General features: G+C 52.4%; 2 protein-coding genes across 2 annotated transcripts; one reads left to right on the top strand and one right to left on the bottom strand.

Annotated features, from left to right (window-relative positions):
• The first annotated feature begins 210 nt into the window (after positions 1–210).
• NAGA (alpha-N-acetylgalactosaminidase) lies at positions 211–5,522 on the top strand. Its single transcript, XM_063322557.1, has 8 exons — positions 211–442; positions 1,018–1,192; positions 1,339–1,516; positions 1,780–1,874; positions 2,530–2,691; positions 3,090–3,287; positions 3,502–3,645; positions 3,918–5,522. The coding sequence occupies exons 1-8, from the start codon at positions 279–281 to the stop codon at positions 4,098–4,100; spliced, it is 1,299 nt and encodes a 432-aa protein (XP_063178627.1). The 5' UTR covers positions 211–278; the 3' UTR covers positions 4,101–5,522.
• A 21-nt stretch (positions 5,523–5,543) lies between these two features.
• On the bottom strand, positions 5,544–15,577 carry WBP2NL (WBP2 N-terminal like). Its single transcript, XM_063322558.1, has 8 exons — positions 15,487–15,577; positions 12,951–13,059; positions 12,278–12,413; positions 10,628–10,720; positions 9,597–9,815; positions 9,056–9,184; positions 8,608–8,684; positions 5,544–7,772 (listed from the first exon to the last, which is right to left on the bottom strand). The coding sequence occupies exons 1-8, from the start codon at positions 15,543–15,545 to the stop codon at positions 7,725–7,727; spliced, it is 870 nt and encodes a 289-aa protein (XP_063178628.1). The 5' UTR covers positions 15,546–15,577; the 3' UTR covers positions 5,544–7,724.
• Positions 15,578–16,469: the final 892 nt, after the last annotated feature.

Below are 16,469 nucleotides of genomic sequence, written 5' to 3'. Positions count from 1 at the left end.
GTGTGTGGGGGGGTCGGGGGTTGTGGGGGGAAGGCGATACCGATGGGGTGCCACGTCTGTGGGGCGCAGCGCCGGTACGGTGGAACGGCCGTAGGGAGCAGGGGCGGGGGGGCGGAGATACCGGCGGGGCGGGTGGTTGTGGGGCGCAGCGGGGCTGGGAGCAATGCCGGGGCGGGCCGGAGGGAGGCGGGGGCGGTCGGTCAGGTGATGCGGGCGGCATCATGTGAGCGGGGCCGGGGCGGGGAGAGGCGCTCGGTGCCCCGGCGGCGGCGGGGACGATGGGGACGGCGGTGCTGAGCGGGCTGGTGCTGGCCGTGGCCCTGGCGCTGCCCTCCGTGGCCCTGGAGAACGGGCTGGCGCTCACCCCCCCCATGGGCTGGCTGGCCTGGGAGAGGTTCCGCTGCAACGTGGACTGCCGGGAGGACCCCCGCAACTGCATCAGGTTGGCGGGGAGGGGTGGGGGGAAACCCCTCCCTAACCCCTCCCGGAGCTCGGCATCCCCCCCTCCCTGCAAGGAGGGCTTGTCCCGTGTGTCCCCTGCCCGAGGGACCCTGCTCGGAAACACCGAGCTGGTATCCGGGGTCTGCCCCGGGTGGGTGGGTGGGTGATGCCAGGGAGGGAGAGGGTGGATGGTCGGGTCGGGCATCAGGTCCGGGGCGGTTCTGGCACCTTCTGTGTCCGTGGGACGAGCTCCGCAGCAGTGGGATCTCGGGGAGCATGGCTGCGCGGGAGGCGGGGGGCTCAAGCACCCCAGAGCTGGGGCTGGAGAGCCCCCGGCACTGAAGCATGTGGCCGGGGTTCGCGAGGCGTTGGGGAAACGCTTCCCCTCAATTAAATCAATGAATGGGGTTTAAATGGCAGCCTTGGGGACCCTCCCGTATGGCCCAGGCCAGCCCTGCGGTGACGGACCCTCCAGAGCCCTTGTTAGCCCCAGAGTCCTGCTGGCTGCCTGCAGCCAGTGGGGCACAGAGGTCACAGAGGCTCAGCCTGCCGCGTCCCCGTCCCCCTGACCCACAGTGAGACACTCTTCTATGAGATGGCAGACCGCCTGGCGGAGGATGGCTGGAGGGACCTGGGCTACAAGTACATCAACATCGATGACTGCTGGTCAGCCAAGCAGCGGGACGCGGCGGGACAGCTGGTTCCCGACCCCGAGAGGTTTCCCAGGGGGATTAAGGCCCTGGCTGACTACGTGAGTGCCCACTGGGGATGGTGGGGGGGTCTCTGTGTCCCCACACCACCGTGGTTGGAAGGCTGGGAGGGGATGGAGGAGCCTGGTCCCTGGGAGGCACCTTGGACCCCCCTCGTCCCCTCCTTGCAGCTCGCCTCTCCTTGCAGGTCCATGCCCGCGGCTTGAAGCTGGGCATTTATGGTGACCTGGGCATCCTCACCTGTGGGGGCTACCCGGGCACCACGCTGGACCGCGTGGAGCAGGACGCCCAGACCTTTGCGGAGTGGGGTGTGGACATGCTGAAGCTGGATGGGTGCTACTCGTCAGGAGAAGAGCAGGCGAAGGGTAAGGGCTCCCTGGCTGGCTGGCGTTTCTTCCCTCTCTGCTTCAGTCAGGGCAGCTGGCTGTCCGCAGAAATGCTTGGCCAGCTTCAGTTCTTCCCTCGCGTCTTCTGTTGCAGCTCTTGGGCAAAGAGGAGGGAGTTTGGGTGCCCTTGAGCCGGTGTAAGGCAGGAGGCCAGGCTGGCCTGGGGTCCCCTGACGGGGCGGGCTGGGAGGCAGGCTGCTGCCAGCTGTCTCCTTCACCATTTGTCATCTTCTCTCCCAAAGGCTACCCAGAAATGGCGAGGGCCTTGAATGCCACAGGCCGCCCCATCGTCTACTCCTGCAGCTGGCCAGCGTATCAGGGGGGACTCCCCCCCAAGGTGAGGGTTGTCCCATTTGATGGCTGTTTCTCATGTCCCCTGTGCCCTGGAGGAGTTCTTGTTGGAGCTGCAGGAGCTGGGTGCTACACCCCGCTTATTGCTCTGCCCCTGGTAGGATGGGGCTGCAGGTCCGCGGAGGGCACATGGCCTCCCTGCCAGGCATCTGCGGACACTGGGGGTTCCCAGCATGGGTAGGTGATGGGGGTTTGGGGGAAGAAGGCCCTCTCCACCCCACTCAGCTGATACGGGGTTGATCCCAACAGTTCATTCTTCAGAGGTGGGTCCTGTCTGGTTTAAGTGCTTGAAAGAGGATGTTCCTCCTGGTAACATTTCTTGAGAATCGAGAACATTTATTTTATTTCCTCTTTCACCTTCTGAATCAATACCAAGCTGCCCTCATTCTTGCAGTTGATCATAGTTCCCCCTTGCCTGTGTGGTTTTTTTGCCAGACATCGTATTATACTGGGACGTGCCCAGTCATGTTGGGATATGACTCTGTCCTCCTTCCTTATGCGATGTTCCCCTTCTCCAGTTCCCTCTGCCTTGCAACCACCTTCTGGACACTGTAGCTCTCAACAAGTCTGGCTGCCCCTTCTACCCCAGCTTGCAGACCCCGTCCTTTCTCCCTCCTGCCTGATCCTGTGCTCCTTTCCAGGTGAACTACACCATCCTGGCAGAGGTCTGCAACCTGTGGCGTAACTACGACGACATCCAGGACTCCTGGGACAGCGTGCTTTCCATCCTGGACTGGTTCTTCGCAAACCAGGATGTGCTGCAGCCAGTGGCTGGCCCCGGCCACTGGAATGACCCAGACATGGTACGGCTGGGTGGTGGATGCACTGACCTTGGCCAGGGATGGGGGTCTCCGGGGATCCCCTTCTGGGTGCAGGGAGAAGGTTGCAACAAACCCTTCCCCGCCCAAGTATACCTGTTGAGTAGTTCAGGTGTTCTTGTCCTTCCCTGCACAGCCTGGGGGAAGGACAATGGTGAAGCGAAGGGTTTTAGGGAGTGCGTTTGAATGTGTGCTGGTGGCTCAGCACCTAGCAGGGGTGGGCTCTCCTGGCACTGGTAGGCTGCTCGAGGGGAAGCAAAAGTGCATGTGAGGTTTCCCATGGATGCTTCCTCCCAGCACGCTGCAGCATCACCAAGGGTGACAAGCAGACAAGTTCCTAACCCTTTTCTGCCTCTCCCGTCTCTTCACCGTCTCCCCTCCAGCTCATCATTGGAAACTTTGGCCTTAGCTACGAGCAGTCACGCTCCCAGATGGCCTTGTGGACGGTGATGGCAGCTCCGCTCCTCATGTCGACGGATCTTCGCACCATCTCCCCAAGCGCCAAGGAGATCCTGCAGAACCGCCTGATGATCCAGATCAACCAGGACCCCCTGGGAATCCAGGGGCACAGGATTGTTAAGGTTAGGGGGAAGGCAGACACAGTGGGGAGGGCAGGCAGGAGCAGCACGGGGCGTGACAATGAGGAGGGAGAGGGAAGCGATGCAGAGGAACATGAGCAGGAGAGCTGCGGGAGCTGGGGACCTGCTGGCGTAGCAGCCCTGCAGGGCAAAGACAGAAGTTGTGGGCCAGCACTGGTCCTAGAAGCTCTGCCTCACCACCCATCCCCACCCCTAGGAGAAATCCCACATCGAGGTGTTCCTGCGCCCGCTGTCTCAGGCCGCCAGCGCCCTTGTCTTCTTCAGCCGAAGGACAGATATGCCCTTTGTCTACACCACCAGCCTGGCCAAGCTCCACTTCCCTGAGGATGCCGTGTATGAGGTGAGCCCCGTTGGCACGCTGCATGGTGGGGCATCCCCACAGCACCTGGATCCCCCTCTTTCCAGCTTCCCGCTTTGACACCCTTTGCATTTTGGGGAGGGGGGGAGGACTCCCACTCCCTGCCTCCAGGACGAAGGGGCAGGCACCCATTGGGTCACCCCCCTGTTGCCCACTGCTGTGTCCTGTCCCACCATGCCACGTCAGTAACTGCGGCTGGACCTCAGGATGAAAGGTCTGTGGAAATCCTGGTAGCCGCCATCTCTGTCTTCCAGGTACAAGACGTGTACAGCGGGAAGATCATCAGTGGCTTAAAGACGGAAGACAGCTTCTCGGTCGTTATTAACCCCACGGGGGTGGTGATGTGGTATCTCTCTCCCATGGCGCCCCCGGCACAGCCCTGGCACGTTGTCAGACAGCAAGCCCCCGGCGCGGGTTTCCGCCCGGTCCTCCTGTGACGAGGCTCAGCAGAGGAGGGTGTGGGTCAGTGCTGGGGTGAGCTGCGAGACCCTGGGGCACGTGGCTCTTCACTGCACAAGTGCCTTTCGCTGGCGTGCCCAGCGCTGCTGGCGAGTGACCGTTCCCTCTGGTACCCGCTTGATGATGTTTACTCAGTCTGCATAAAGCAGGAATTCTTGTTACCCGCCTCTGAAGCGTGTGCAGAGCGTGCCTGCAAAGCCCTTTGAGATCCTCCTGTGGAAGACGCCATACAAGCAGAGTCCAGCTGCTGCTGGAGTTGGTCAGCGCTGACACCTGTGCACTTCACCTCTTCGAGCTGGCTACCACTGACCGCTGCAGGGGCTCTTTGAACTACGCTTGTAGAAAGGCTTCTGGTGATTCAGTGTCTTCGAGGGTAGCGACCACCCTCCTGTCCCCTCCCTCCCCCTCCCATGGGTGATGGCATTAGCCTCAAGACCTGGTCACCTTCTGTCCTTTGCTATAGTCAGCTTGGCTTAGAATAAGGGACTGTCAATGGGGCTGCAACCTTTCCCATGAACCTTCCCTGTGACCAAGGGCTCCTAGAGGCATGATGGTCCTGCGCAGAGAGGCTTTGCTTGCAGGCCTGACCCTGCTGCCAGCGTCCTGGAGGCCAGCACTACTCCAGCCTGGCAGGCATGCTAGCATCAGATATTTAAGTCCCTCTGGTACCAGTTTACAAAACTTCCTTGGCCGTGCCCAACCCCAGCAGCCTTGCTGTGGTACAGCACCAAAAACTGCAGAGTTGTAGCGTGTTGTGCACGAGTGGTGTCGGGAAGATGACGATGCTCAGTTGAAGTTGTCTTTTTTGAGCTGGGAGATGGTCACAGGTGCCTCCGAGCTGCAAGCTGCATCCTGTTCTTGCTCTAGCAGGAAATTCCTGCTAAAAGGGGGCTCGGCTCTCCTCCAGTGGGCCGAACACTCAGGGTTTCTCAGGGAAAGGCTCCTCCTTCTCCCAGGGGCACTTACATCCACAGCTCCACAGAAGGAGTGGCGGAACAGACTCTAGAGGCCTCAGCTGCTTCACCTGCCTACAACACACATCCTAGGGAGGAGTTTTAGGCAAGACATGGCCTACCTCAACTGCCCCACAGAGGGGTGCAGCATTCGTGAAGACTGCAACATAGGCAGACCAACACAAGATTAAGCCTCAGATTGGGGAGATACTGTATTTTAAATTAGGGAAAAAAAAAAAAGGGAAAAAAAAGTCCCTTCCCCTTTCTATTTAGATGCTGGAGGGTTCCTGCAGGACCAAAGAGCTGATTCTGGCCACTTCTAGAAATTTTCTCTGAGTGCAGTGGCAAGGTACCAAATATGATGCTTGCAGCAGGGAAGCAGGAGTGCGTGTCATGCCTGTATACAGGAGCCGGCTTTGTTCTTGGGGAGCGATTGAGACAAATTAATTGAAATAAAAGGGAAGCAGGTCACAGGCTCTCTGTTGCATGTTTATTCAGTGTCGTCAGCTATAGCTACTTGGTTAATGTAAGATCACAGGGTCATTAACTGAAGACAAGAACTATGCTAAGGAACAGAACTGGTTTCCTGTGAGAGACTGGACTGATGCAGAGTAGGAAAGGGCTTTCCAGTAGCTCCATCACGTTCAGCTGGGCAATGTCTTTCCTTGGCACAAGGGGAAACAGATTTTACAGTCCACAGTTCAGTGCCACTTTTCTTTACCATGTATTTATTTTTCCCCCACTGGCTAGCAAGGAATTCCTCTTAAAGACAGGCCTTCCTTCTGGCAGTAAATGTACATAGGAGAGGTGCTACAAAGACGGCCATAGTGAGTAGCGGGGTGGTGACACGTCCCCTGCTAAATGCAGTGTTTTGCCTGCCCCGAGGACATGAACACATGCCAGTTCTGGATATCTAGGCGACAGCAAAGGCACAAACAGCCTTCCACCCTCCCCAGGCAGCAAGAGGATGAGCCCCATTATCTTCTCTCCCTCCAGTTACTCAATTCCAGATCCAGCTTAGCCACACACCAGGGAGAGAGGGACCATCCCACAGCCGACACAAGGGAACACCACCAGTGGCTGTTGTTTGTTCCAGCCTTCCGTACAGTAGACAAGAATGAAGGTCAACACACACACACACCAGCGAACAGGCAGATAAAGGTATCAACACTCCTGTATTAAAGTGCAATTCAAAAAGTTATAAACATTCTTTTTTTTTTTTTAAATAGTTATTAGAATATCTCTAACTCAGGTGTTTATAGATAAGGAAATTTACTTCCCCCCCATATAGGGCTGCTTTAGGAATTCACACTTGCAAGTCACGCAAGCCTGACTTACAGGAAAGCCCTGGCAAACAGGGAAGTAAGAGGGAAAACGCTCCTTCCCCTTCACTGTGAAGGTAGGAAGGCTGTAGGAAGAAGTACTATAACCCCATACGTAAAGGATCACAAAGGTCTCCAACCAGACTACCAGAGACTCTCTTCAGAGCAGGTTTAATGGCACTATGTCCTAAGGAAGAAGGAAAGGTTCTGGCTGAGCAGCTGGTCTCTGCAAGAGAGCTGAGCATGAGGAACATCCACACCAGACAGTGGTTCCCAGCTGAGAGAGGGCACTGCACCCCTGAGCAACCCAACTCTGGTTTTACGGCGCCCACCCTCCCACACTGCTCAGATGCGGGCTGTAGCGGCCCAAGGACGAGATGAAGGCCAGTTTTCCCCTGTGGGGTTATCACGCAGCACAGGCTTGCTCAGCAGAGGGCTGCGGGACCTGTCTCCTGACAAGGCTAGTGCCAGGTCATCTTCCCAATGGAACATATTTTGCTCCAAGGCAAGCAGCCTCCTGTGCAGCACTTGACTCTATTACGCATGAAGAACGGCTGTTTGACACAGGATCATTGCACAGATATGGGACCTGCTTCTAGGAGAGGGAAAGGAAGACCGATTCGCATGCCTGCCAGTATCAGCGCGCTGCCCCGCAGGCACACCTTTGTTTGCTTTTCTGTTCAATGTCTACCAAGGCAGGCTGACTGGGGCCTGCCCACTTCCCTCTTGCGCAGCCAAACGCTTCAGTGTCTCTTAGGATGCACTTCCCAAATTCATCACACCATGACTGTTAATCCAGGAGATGAAACACGTTTCCAGCATGATACAGGATTTCCAGAGTCCCACCTCACGCTGAAGAGTGCCAGAATTTAAGGAAATTTAACACGTTTCTGGGCCACCCAAGAGTCTACGCAAGGAACCTCGGGGCTCTCTATACCTTTCCTCTTCGTTGGTGCTTCAGAAGTCAAAAGTTTGGCATTGCAAGTAGTTTTACTCCAAGATCCCAGAGCCTTCATATTTTAGTCCTAGATTAGTGCTGTGGTCTACTGCCAGTTTAAGAAGTCCATCTCTCTCCTTAAGCCAAGGGTAGAGCAAAAGGTTAGTGCTTCAACCCCACGAGATAAAGCAAATAAGCAGGAAAGTGTTGCTGTTCCGCCTTGTATTGCCACTGACTTTATGTTTAAGGAGGGCAGGCGCTCCCCTGCCCAGCACTACATATATTGTGTATATACCAAGAGACCTAGAGTTATGCTAACCCGAGGGGTAGTAACAGACAAGTTGTTTTTAGGGAGAGAGAGTGTGGGAGGCTGGTTGCAATTTCCTTCTGTTAGTTGTTCTTCTTATCCTCAGGAGGTGTATAAGGAGGTGGCTGATCCTGGAACGAGATACAGTAGAGTCAACAACCCTGCTGCTTTTATGACGAACTCTTCCCAGGCTTGGCTTACAAGAAATGACTGCTCTTCAGGGAGCTACAGCCAGAGCCGGGTGCTGTGTTTTAAGCTGGCATTTCACCAGACCATTCCCCTCTGCTATCAGTAATGCTCCAGAATACATGCAACCTCTCATAAAGTTTTCTAGTGAAGGTCCTCTCAAAAACAGGTAACAAATGGTCTATTGCAAGTAATAGATCACTTAATCTGTTTTAATCCCCATCCTCCCCAAACTTCCAGGGTTTTGTCTCTGTTGATGTTCATAGCCCTGACCCAGCAGGCAGCAAGTCCCCAGGCTGAGGGCCAGCTTTGCTGCTCCATCGCTGTCCCGCCCACCACAAAGGCATGTGAGGCAGTGAAGGGCGCAGGCAGACGGGCTGTCCCATACCAGATGTAGGCTACAGCCCACCTACCGGCTGCTACTGACTGAACTTTAAGAAACCTCCTCATCTCCATGCAGCCCAGAAAAAAGTGAAAATGAAACCCTTGAACATCCTTCAGTGTCCCACTCTCCCCACCTTCAGGCCCAAGAGAAGCAGAGAGCTTCTGTTGTACTGAATGGCTGTTACTGGGTGAATCTTCAGGCCCTCCTCCTTTCCCGACTGAGGATTTAACAAGCCTTCCTCATGGCACTATCACCCACACCTCACAGGAAAATGCGTCCTTTCTGTGCACGTTCAAGATGAAGGCACACTAGGCTTTGCTAGGAAAGCAAACCGCTGTCTCCATTAGTGACAGAAGAGAGAGCAGGCACACGCAGGCCACAGGCGCAGTACTCACCATGGGCATGTACACGTTGTGTGGGTTAGCAGGGTTGTAATACGCGCTGGAAGCGGCTTCCATGGCCTTACTGCCCCCTAGAAAGGAAAGAGAAGAAGCCATCTCACACACCTTAGGCAGTGGACCAAGTCCCAAGGCCTTCTCCCCAGCCACAGCTCTTTTGAGGAGTCAACAAGCGTCCAAACAGCTAGCAGTAATCGCAGCAAGCTGGGTTTGAACTCAGAGCACTTCAGGAAAGCTGCAGGTTGGCTAGAGCTGACCACAAGCTGTGCAGTGCAGAGCTGAGCAGCTCCCCCCATACTCTGCTATCTCAAATAATAGATCAAGATGAGTCTGACCTCCTGCAACAACTTCCCCACCCCACGCTGTGCCCACAACGCCACCCACAGCCCAAGGCCCCAAGCGCCCTTTTTCACCCAGACCCTGTCAGCCCCCCAGTCCCATTTACCTGGCATCCCTGGGCTCCCCCAGGCTGGGGGGGCAGAGGGGGCTGAGGGTCCTGCAGGAGATGGCCCGGAGTAGGGGGGAGGAGGTGGCATATACACAGGGTTCATGTTTGGAAGTGGTGGGTAAATACCTGAAAAAGATGACACCAGATTGATGTTTTGGACCATGGCAATGGGACAGAAGGGAAGAGAGCTCACAGGTCCAACAGCACATTATCTCTGGACAAGTGCAGCAGTGAGGGAAGCTCTGCGGCTTGGCAGAGGTGCAGACAGGAGGGATTTGACATTTTGCTAACGCCCAGCATGCCAGCAGGCAAATAATGATCTGCCAAGCAGCAGCACAATTGACAAACTACATTTTCATCTCCCATCAGCTGCAACTGTAGACATACATGGGTATGATCAAAAGCACAAGACAGATTTTTGCAAGGACAAGGATCCTTGAAGGAGACAAAACTACAATAACCCTCGTCATACCATTGTGATTTCTTTACAACTAACACCAAACACACCCTGCCAGTCATCATTACACAACTTCCAAACCTGGAGTCTGGGCGTATGGATATCCCATGGGTTGTGGAGCTGGTCCATAGGCGCTCATCGGCGGTGGTGCATAAGGATACGGTCCATTTGGTGGTGGAGGAGCAGCATAGCCCCCCGGCGCAGGTGAATAACCCCCAGGAGCAGGCTGGGGGGGTGCATACCCTCCGGGAACAGGTGTATAGCCATAGCCAGGGTTCTGGAGAGGAACACCACTGGAAGCTAAGAAGCACACATTTAGTAAGCCAGATATCCTTTTGTTACAACTAAACGTATAGAATAAAAGGAAAATAGTTCTGTTCATGCATCACTATTTCCCTTCATCTAAATTCACTAAACAATCCTGGCATAGTACTGCGCTTGAAAAGCATTAGTCTCCTCACTGCAAGTTCACAGGGTCCTAAAGGGAACCAGCTGCAAAAATACCAGGTACCAGTCCCATCAAAGAGCTCCCACTGCTGGAAGAAAAGACCATTCTAGAGCAAGGATCAGTAGGGTGGTTTTTCCTTCCTTTTAAACTTTATCAGGAAAAAAAAAAGTACATTTTTAAATGCACATTTCTTTAAAAAGAAAGCTTTCTTACCAGAAAAAAAGTTGATGTACATTTTCCCCCCATTTGAAAGTTTTAAATATAAGTTGTTTTTTTAAATTTATTTTTTCCTCTCTCCAAATGCGCACATTAACTTCCCCCATCTTACTCCTGTATTACAGAACTCAGCTGAGGGTAGGTAAGCAAATCAATTTTTCACCATCACATATTTCAACTTTATTCCAGGAGCAATAACGTTCTGTAGAAAAAGGTGGTCCACCTTAGAAGCACAACCCCCAGAATATTCCACTGCACAAAGCACTGAAGTGAAATGAAGAAAAAAGATTGGAAGGAAAAACAAAACTTCCCCTGGAAAGAGAAAAAAATGCATTGCTGTGGAAAAGCGCACAGGGTACCCTTCTTCCCATGAAGTTCAAAAAGAGCACTATTCTCTAACTAGCTCAGCCAACCATGGGGGGAACTGCAGGCTCTGAAGACCCCTTACCATTAGAAGCAGCTTTGAACATCAGCTGTCCAAACTCAATGGCTCCTCCACTGTTGAAAGTGAGTTTAAATGTCCCCTGCCCTTCCCAGCCACCTAGGAAAGGGAGAATTAGAATTGAAACGGACTATTAACCTCCTCAGTAGCAGTCAAGACAGCAAAACAGGTAATACTCCAATTATTTTTTTTTTCTTTCTTATTTCAAGACTCTTTTGTGTCCTGCTACCAGGAGGAAAGAATCATGGCGTTGCTACCGGATGTCCCCCAAAACAGTATCTCAAGAAGATCAGGAATTTATTTCTTTACCCTTTAAAAGTCAATCCTCTCTACAGTTACGTAGAAGCAGCCTACTCTACATACTAAGTGGTTTGTTCTTTCCTGAAAGGTTTAATAGAACCTAATAATGAACACAGTGTAAAGAAAGAACACTTAATTCACTGAGGATTTTAATTTGGAAGCCCTCAAATGAAGTTTTATTGCTGACCCCATTGGACTGCAGATCAGGATCTGCAACTCAAGCTAGGATTTAAATCAGACGCAACATTTTAATCTCTTGGACCCACAGAAGCTCAGACAGATTATAAATGCTTAGGTATAACAGCAATTTTTCAGAAAAAAATTCAAGTAGGCGATGATATTGCAAGATCAGTAAGAGTACTTTGTTTTGTAGGTACTTTTTTTCTAGTTTGTTTGGGGTTTTCTTGGGGGGATGCTTTGGGGTTTTTTGGTGTTTTTTAGAAAATATATGTTATTTAAATAAAAGATTTCATAAAATAAGATTTATCTTCCCTGTCTAACAATGAAGTTAGTAAAAGTAGAGATAGTCTCTTGGGGACAATGTAGAAATAAAGTACAGAAATATAACAAAACAATTCACCATGGACGAAGTCCCCCCCTTGGAGATTCACCTGTTTAAAAGCACTGTCTTTGTATGATTTCCGCCCAATAAAGTGGGCTGATCCACAATCCCCAGAGGACCCAGTCACTTTAAAACATTGTTAAGAACAGAAAGCAAAAACATAAGCTCTCCGGATGCCATCAAAACGCACATAAACTAATTCCAAGGCTGAAGATGGAAGAAATTTTAATCAGAAGCTTTGTTTTTAATCCCCGTTTATCTGCCGCAATTCCCCATGTTTGGTCATGACCATGACTGTAGGTCTTACTTCAGTGTCATCACCAAACTCGGAACAAAGCTGTATCAATGATACACAGCAGCATCCAAGATGCACGCAAATGTACCCAAGTCGGTAAGCGGCTACTGACCTCCAGAAAACAAAAGTGGTTGCTAATTGTCTCTATCAATACCAACGAGGGGTGACTTGGTCACTTACCTACTCTTCCAGGTCAGAGAGAGGGGAAAACAAGCACACATGGAAAGAGAGTAAACGTGACATAGACGGCAAGACAGAAGTTACAGAATTAAACAAGAGTCATCCAGTGAAAGTCAGTTACCAGCTTTGGGGGCAGAAAGTAACACAGAAGCAGTGCCTTAAAGTTCACATGACAAAAGTTACCTCAGGGTGGATGTGCTAGCTATACTGCCACAGCTACTCTGCCCGTCTTTCCTGTGCCCGTAAGCCATCTACCTGATGTTCAGCAGAAAAGGACTTGGGACACTTGTGAAAAGCTCAGTCTACAAAGGGCACATACCTCCTGCCTCGGCCTGAATCTGTCCTTTGATGTAGTTGGCAGAGAAAACAGGCTGCTCGATTGAGCATCCTTTCACCAAATAAAACGGCATCATGAAAGACAACATAGGATCCTTGCCCTTTGACACAAAGATCATCTGCAAGACAGGAGGGAATACCTCTGAATTACTTGAATTACATATAAAGAGTGGTCACAGAGTTCTAGTTGTAGCAGCATTCAAAAAAAAGGGTAACTTAACTCCTAGTATCAGTATGCATTGTGTTATTTCACAGCTTAACATTGCAGGATTTTATGGCACATGGCTCACTTGCCCAAAGCAGGTATGTTGCAAAATAATATATCACTTAAAACATACATGCACATTTACCGAGTTTTACTGTTCTGCTTTTTAAGGATAAGCTATGACAGTTTTCAAAAAAAATAGTATTGACTGAGACATTATATGAAATATATTCTTTAGACAGTGATTTCTAGGACCGCATGTGCCTTTGTAGGGAATTGGGATTGTGATACAGGCATGAACTACCCTATTTCCACCTTCCCTTCTCCAACCCAGGACTCTCAGTCGTTCATCCCATAACAAAAATCACTTCTTCTATCACCAACTAGGTTTCAGGTTTAAAGTCTACAAGATCCCTTGAGAAAGCAGAAGTCCTGCTGGCATCAGACTTACCCTGTAAGGAGTGAGATACAACATCCCTTTTTTGGTGCCTTTGAAGGCTTCAGGCTTGCCTGTCACGTCACTGAAGGAGAGCTCCACATCTTTACACTGTTTGAGAACACTGAAGAAGGAAATCAGACAAATTGGAGAGAGAAACTCAGTAACAGCTCTGACACACACCCCCATGACACAGGAGGGGGACAGCACACCAGAAACTCTGAATATTATGCCAAAAAAATCAGTTCTGATGTGGGCCCTGTCTTTTTTTCCTTTCAATGGAGAGGGATGATTTATGCAGAGTGGAAGAATTCATACTCTCACCTGTTATAACCCCTGCTCCTGCTCCACAAAGGGAAGTTTTAAATTACAGTTTCTCTTTCCAAAACCATCAGGCTGAGGAATTCCCCTCCCCACATGAGAAGAGCCTCAGCCCAAAGGTCGGGGCACAGAAAAGGTGGAGGTGCATGAAAGCACCCCCTTAAGGCCAAGGTATCATCTCAGAGCAAGCCTCCCTCTCCCACTCCGTGCTCAAATCCAGGACTGGCCATCACAGGGGAGCAGCACCACTGTAACACCACACCCACTGTGCAAACCGAGGAAGCTGCTTCAACTGATACCATCACTGCTGACCTTGCTTCACATGGTTTAAGTAAATATTTGTAATAAACAGCACCATGCTAAGGAACAAAACCAGGAGCCAGTAATATCAACAATAAGGTTATTATTGTTGGATATCTAGGGGGACATTAGCAAAGCTTGCTAATGACATAAAGTCAGATGAGTACTGTAAATGCTGCAGGATCACAGATATGGAGGTGCCTGAAAAATTACATGTATTTTCAGGAAAAATTAAAGAGTCAACTTGGGAAAGCGTGACACTGAATCTACAGGGCAGATCCTAAACATACTACCTAGTAAGAAAATTTGCAGAATAAATAAAAAAGCCTTGTGGGTGACAAGCTTGCAGTGTGTTACAGCGGCAGAATCCCGAGGCATTTTATGGTTCAAGAACACGTAAAAAGAAAACACAAAACCCTAACCCAACACAAGCCTGAAGAGGACGGATCTAAAGTAATCTTACGTATTCTGATCAGCTTAGGGTAGAAGCCACATCAAGTCAGGACTCAGGAAATTGCAAAATTACTGGGGGAAGGGAGGAATCAGCAGGGCCACCGTATGGGAAAACAACCAAAAGCCCTGTAGTTTCAGGTTACATGCTCCTTAGGTAAGAGAAAAACTTCACAGTATAGATGAATCTGAAAATGCAGCTATTCAAGGAGGAAGACACTAAAAAGCCTAGCTTTAATGAGAAAAAAACAAATTGACCAAGAAATTCTACTGGGACATTACTCATAGTTGAGCTAGATGCATATTCTCAGACTGGCTGGGAGGGACAGACCGATGAGGCAGCGGAGCTCTTTCCACTTCTGAGATGCAGAGGGAAAACACTTCTTCTAAGCTAAATAAAACCAGCTCCTCAACAGCTTGGACCTTACCAGAACATTTCCTCAGCCATGTCCTGTAGCAGCATTTCACATCATTTGCCTCATTGGGAAGAATTTCTACATAGCCCCTTTAATGTTTACTCCTTCCCAGCTACTCGCACAAGGAAATAACATGCAGCCACCAACACCGGGCATAATTAGGCAGCTGAACTGGTCTGCACCTGCATACCCATCCAGGGCTGTCATGGGAGGGCCGTGCACCCTGCAGAGCACCCACCTGTGACTAAGCAGCACCCTGAAGAATGGCTTGCGGTTAAGGATACTGCGATCACCTTTAAAGCAGCATAAGCTCTACATGTCAAAGGACTTCCCTGACTGAAGCTGTAGTAGTCAGTTAGTAACTCAGCATTATCTGGAGTATATTTTTGAAGAGTAATTTTTCCTACAGTTTACCACGTCCAAACCAACTCGACAATCCTTTACCGGGCCTCTGTTTTCAAGGATTTCCCTAGGCAAGGCCGGGATGCCGGGAGCACCCAAACACCATCGGAGCGAAGCCGAGGCCTGCCGAGCCGGTCTATCGATCCCCACTCAGGGCACGGGCTGGCGTCCAGCCGTTGGTGGCGATTCCACGAAGAGAGACGCTCCTCCTGCGCCGAGCAGGGGACCCGCTCTGCTCAGGCCTCGCCTCTGACAAGAAGTTCCCTTTACTTTCAATTCTAGTGACTAAGACTCCTACCTTAAGTGGTGTCTGCCTCTCTGACATCACTAACTGCGTGATATAAAATAACCCAAACCAATTCCTCGTCTTTTTCAGGTGATGGCAGCTCACTCTTCATCCAGGACGCCCGCCGGAGCAGCACGAAGTGCCGTCGGAGCTTCAGCAGTAGAGCCGGGGCAGCCCTGTCGGCTCCAGCCAGGCCCGCTCCCCACCGCCTGCCCCAACCCGTCCCCACACCGCCGGGGAGCACAACACAGGCCCCGCGCCGAGCCACGGGGCCGCCCCAGCGGGGCCGAACTCCCTCCCACCGCCGGGTCCCGCCGGCCCCCGGCCCTGCTGCGAGGAGCAGGTGTGAGGAGGACCCCTCCCGCCCCGCCGGTACCTCTCGCCGTTGGGGACAACGACACCACCCTCCTGCGAGTGGTTCCTGTTCAGCGCCATCTTGCCCCGTCCCCCCGATGGCCCCGCCCCTGACCCTGTGACGTCACCCCCCCGCGAGCGTCACCCCCCGCGAGCCCCACCCCCGCGATGCCCCGCCCTCCCTGTGAAGTCCCGCCCCCGTCAGTGACGCCCGGCCGGCAGGCGGCGCGCGCGGCGGAAGTGAGGCGATGTCGGCGGCGGAAACGAGGCGGTGTCGGTTGTGAGGCGGGGCTGGTTTAATGGCCGCCGGCGGAAGGGACGCTACAGCTGCCGCCGGCGGTACCGCCCGGCCCGGGCACTGCGTCTTCCCTGCCGCGGGTGTCCACGTCCGCCCAAGGCCCGCCGGGGAGAGCCGTGGCCCGGCTCCTCCTCTCCCGGCCTGGCGTGGGCACCGGCACCGGCGGCTGGCTCACAGCCGGGCCTGAGGCGGCCGGGGAAGGCGTTTTCCCAGCCCCCCCCCTCCCACCCCCCCGGTCTGGTGGGTGGCTCAGGCGCGGTTTTTGCCGTCCTCCGTGCGCGTACCCCTCGCAGCGCCGCTTCCCGGGGCCTCTGCTGGTGTGGGAAAGGTGCCGGTGAGGCGGCCTTTCCCCCGAGCCGCCTGCTCAGGAACCGTGGTGAAGAACCGTAATTAACTTCTCACAACTAATCACAAACACTAGTGCCTACACGTAGTGCTGCTCGCTCTTCCTGCTCGCTCTGTTGACAGCATGGACACCCTGCCGCGGTCTTCCTTATCATCTTAGCCTAAATGGAATTTGTCCACTGTAAAAAAAAACCAACAAAACAAAACAAAAAAAGGACCTTTGGGATTTACCATGCATTGCAAAAATCTTCTGGTCAATGGCTTATGTGGTGAAGAGTTTCTGAGTCTCTGAGCGCACTGAGTGGGGACCTCCGGTGTAAAATTTACCCCCCTGTGGTACCGTTCAAGGAATGACGCATCTG

The sequence above is a fragment of the Chroicocephalus ridibundus genome, chromosome 1, assembly GCF_963924245.1.
Source record: "Chroicocephalus ridibundus chromosome 1, bChrRid1.1, whole genome shotgun sequence".
Classification (NCBI taxonomy): Eukaryota; Metazoa; Chordata; class Aves; order Charadriiformes; family Laridae; genus Chroicocephalus; species Chroicocephalus ridibundus.
Note: the sequence above shows the minus strand (reverse complement) of the source record. Positions and strands in the feature narration are given on the sequence as shown.

What these genes read in the sequence shown, in the direction of transcription:
- WBP2NL (XM_063322558.1), bottom strand. Translation starts at nt 15,545, where the DNA reads ATGGCGCTGAACAGGAACCACTCGCAGGAGGGTGGTGTCGTTGTCCCC. An exon ending in GATTCAGGCCGAGGCAGGAG is followed by an intron (nt 10,721 to 12,277) that starts GTATGTGCCCTT and finishes TCCCTTTCCTAG; the next exon opens with GTGGCTGGGAAGGGCAGGGG. An exon ending in TCCATACGCCCAGACTCCAG is followed by an intron (nt 9,185 to 9,596) that starts GTTTGGAAGTTG and finishes CATCTTTTTCAG; the next exon opens with GTATTTACCCACCACTTCCA.
- NAGA (XM_063322557.1), top strand. Translation starts at nt 279, where the DNA reads ATGGGGACGGCGGTGCTGAGCGGGCTGGTGCTGGCCGTGGCCCTGGCG. An exon ending in GACCCCCGCAACTGCATCAG is followed by an intron (nt 443 to 1,017) that starts GTTGGCGGGGAG and finishes CCTGACCCACAG; the next exon opens with TGAGACACTCTTCTATGAGA. An exon ending in AGGGGCACAGGATTGTTAAG is followed by an intron (nt 3,288 to 3,501) that starts GTTAGGGGGAAG and finishes CCCCACCCCTAG; the next exon opens with GAGAAATCCCACATCGAGGT.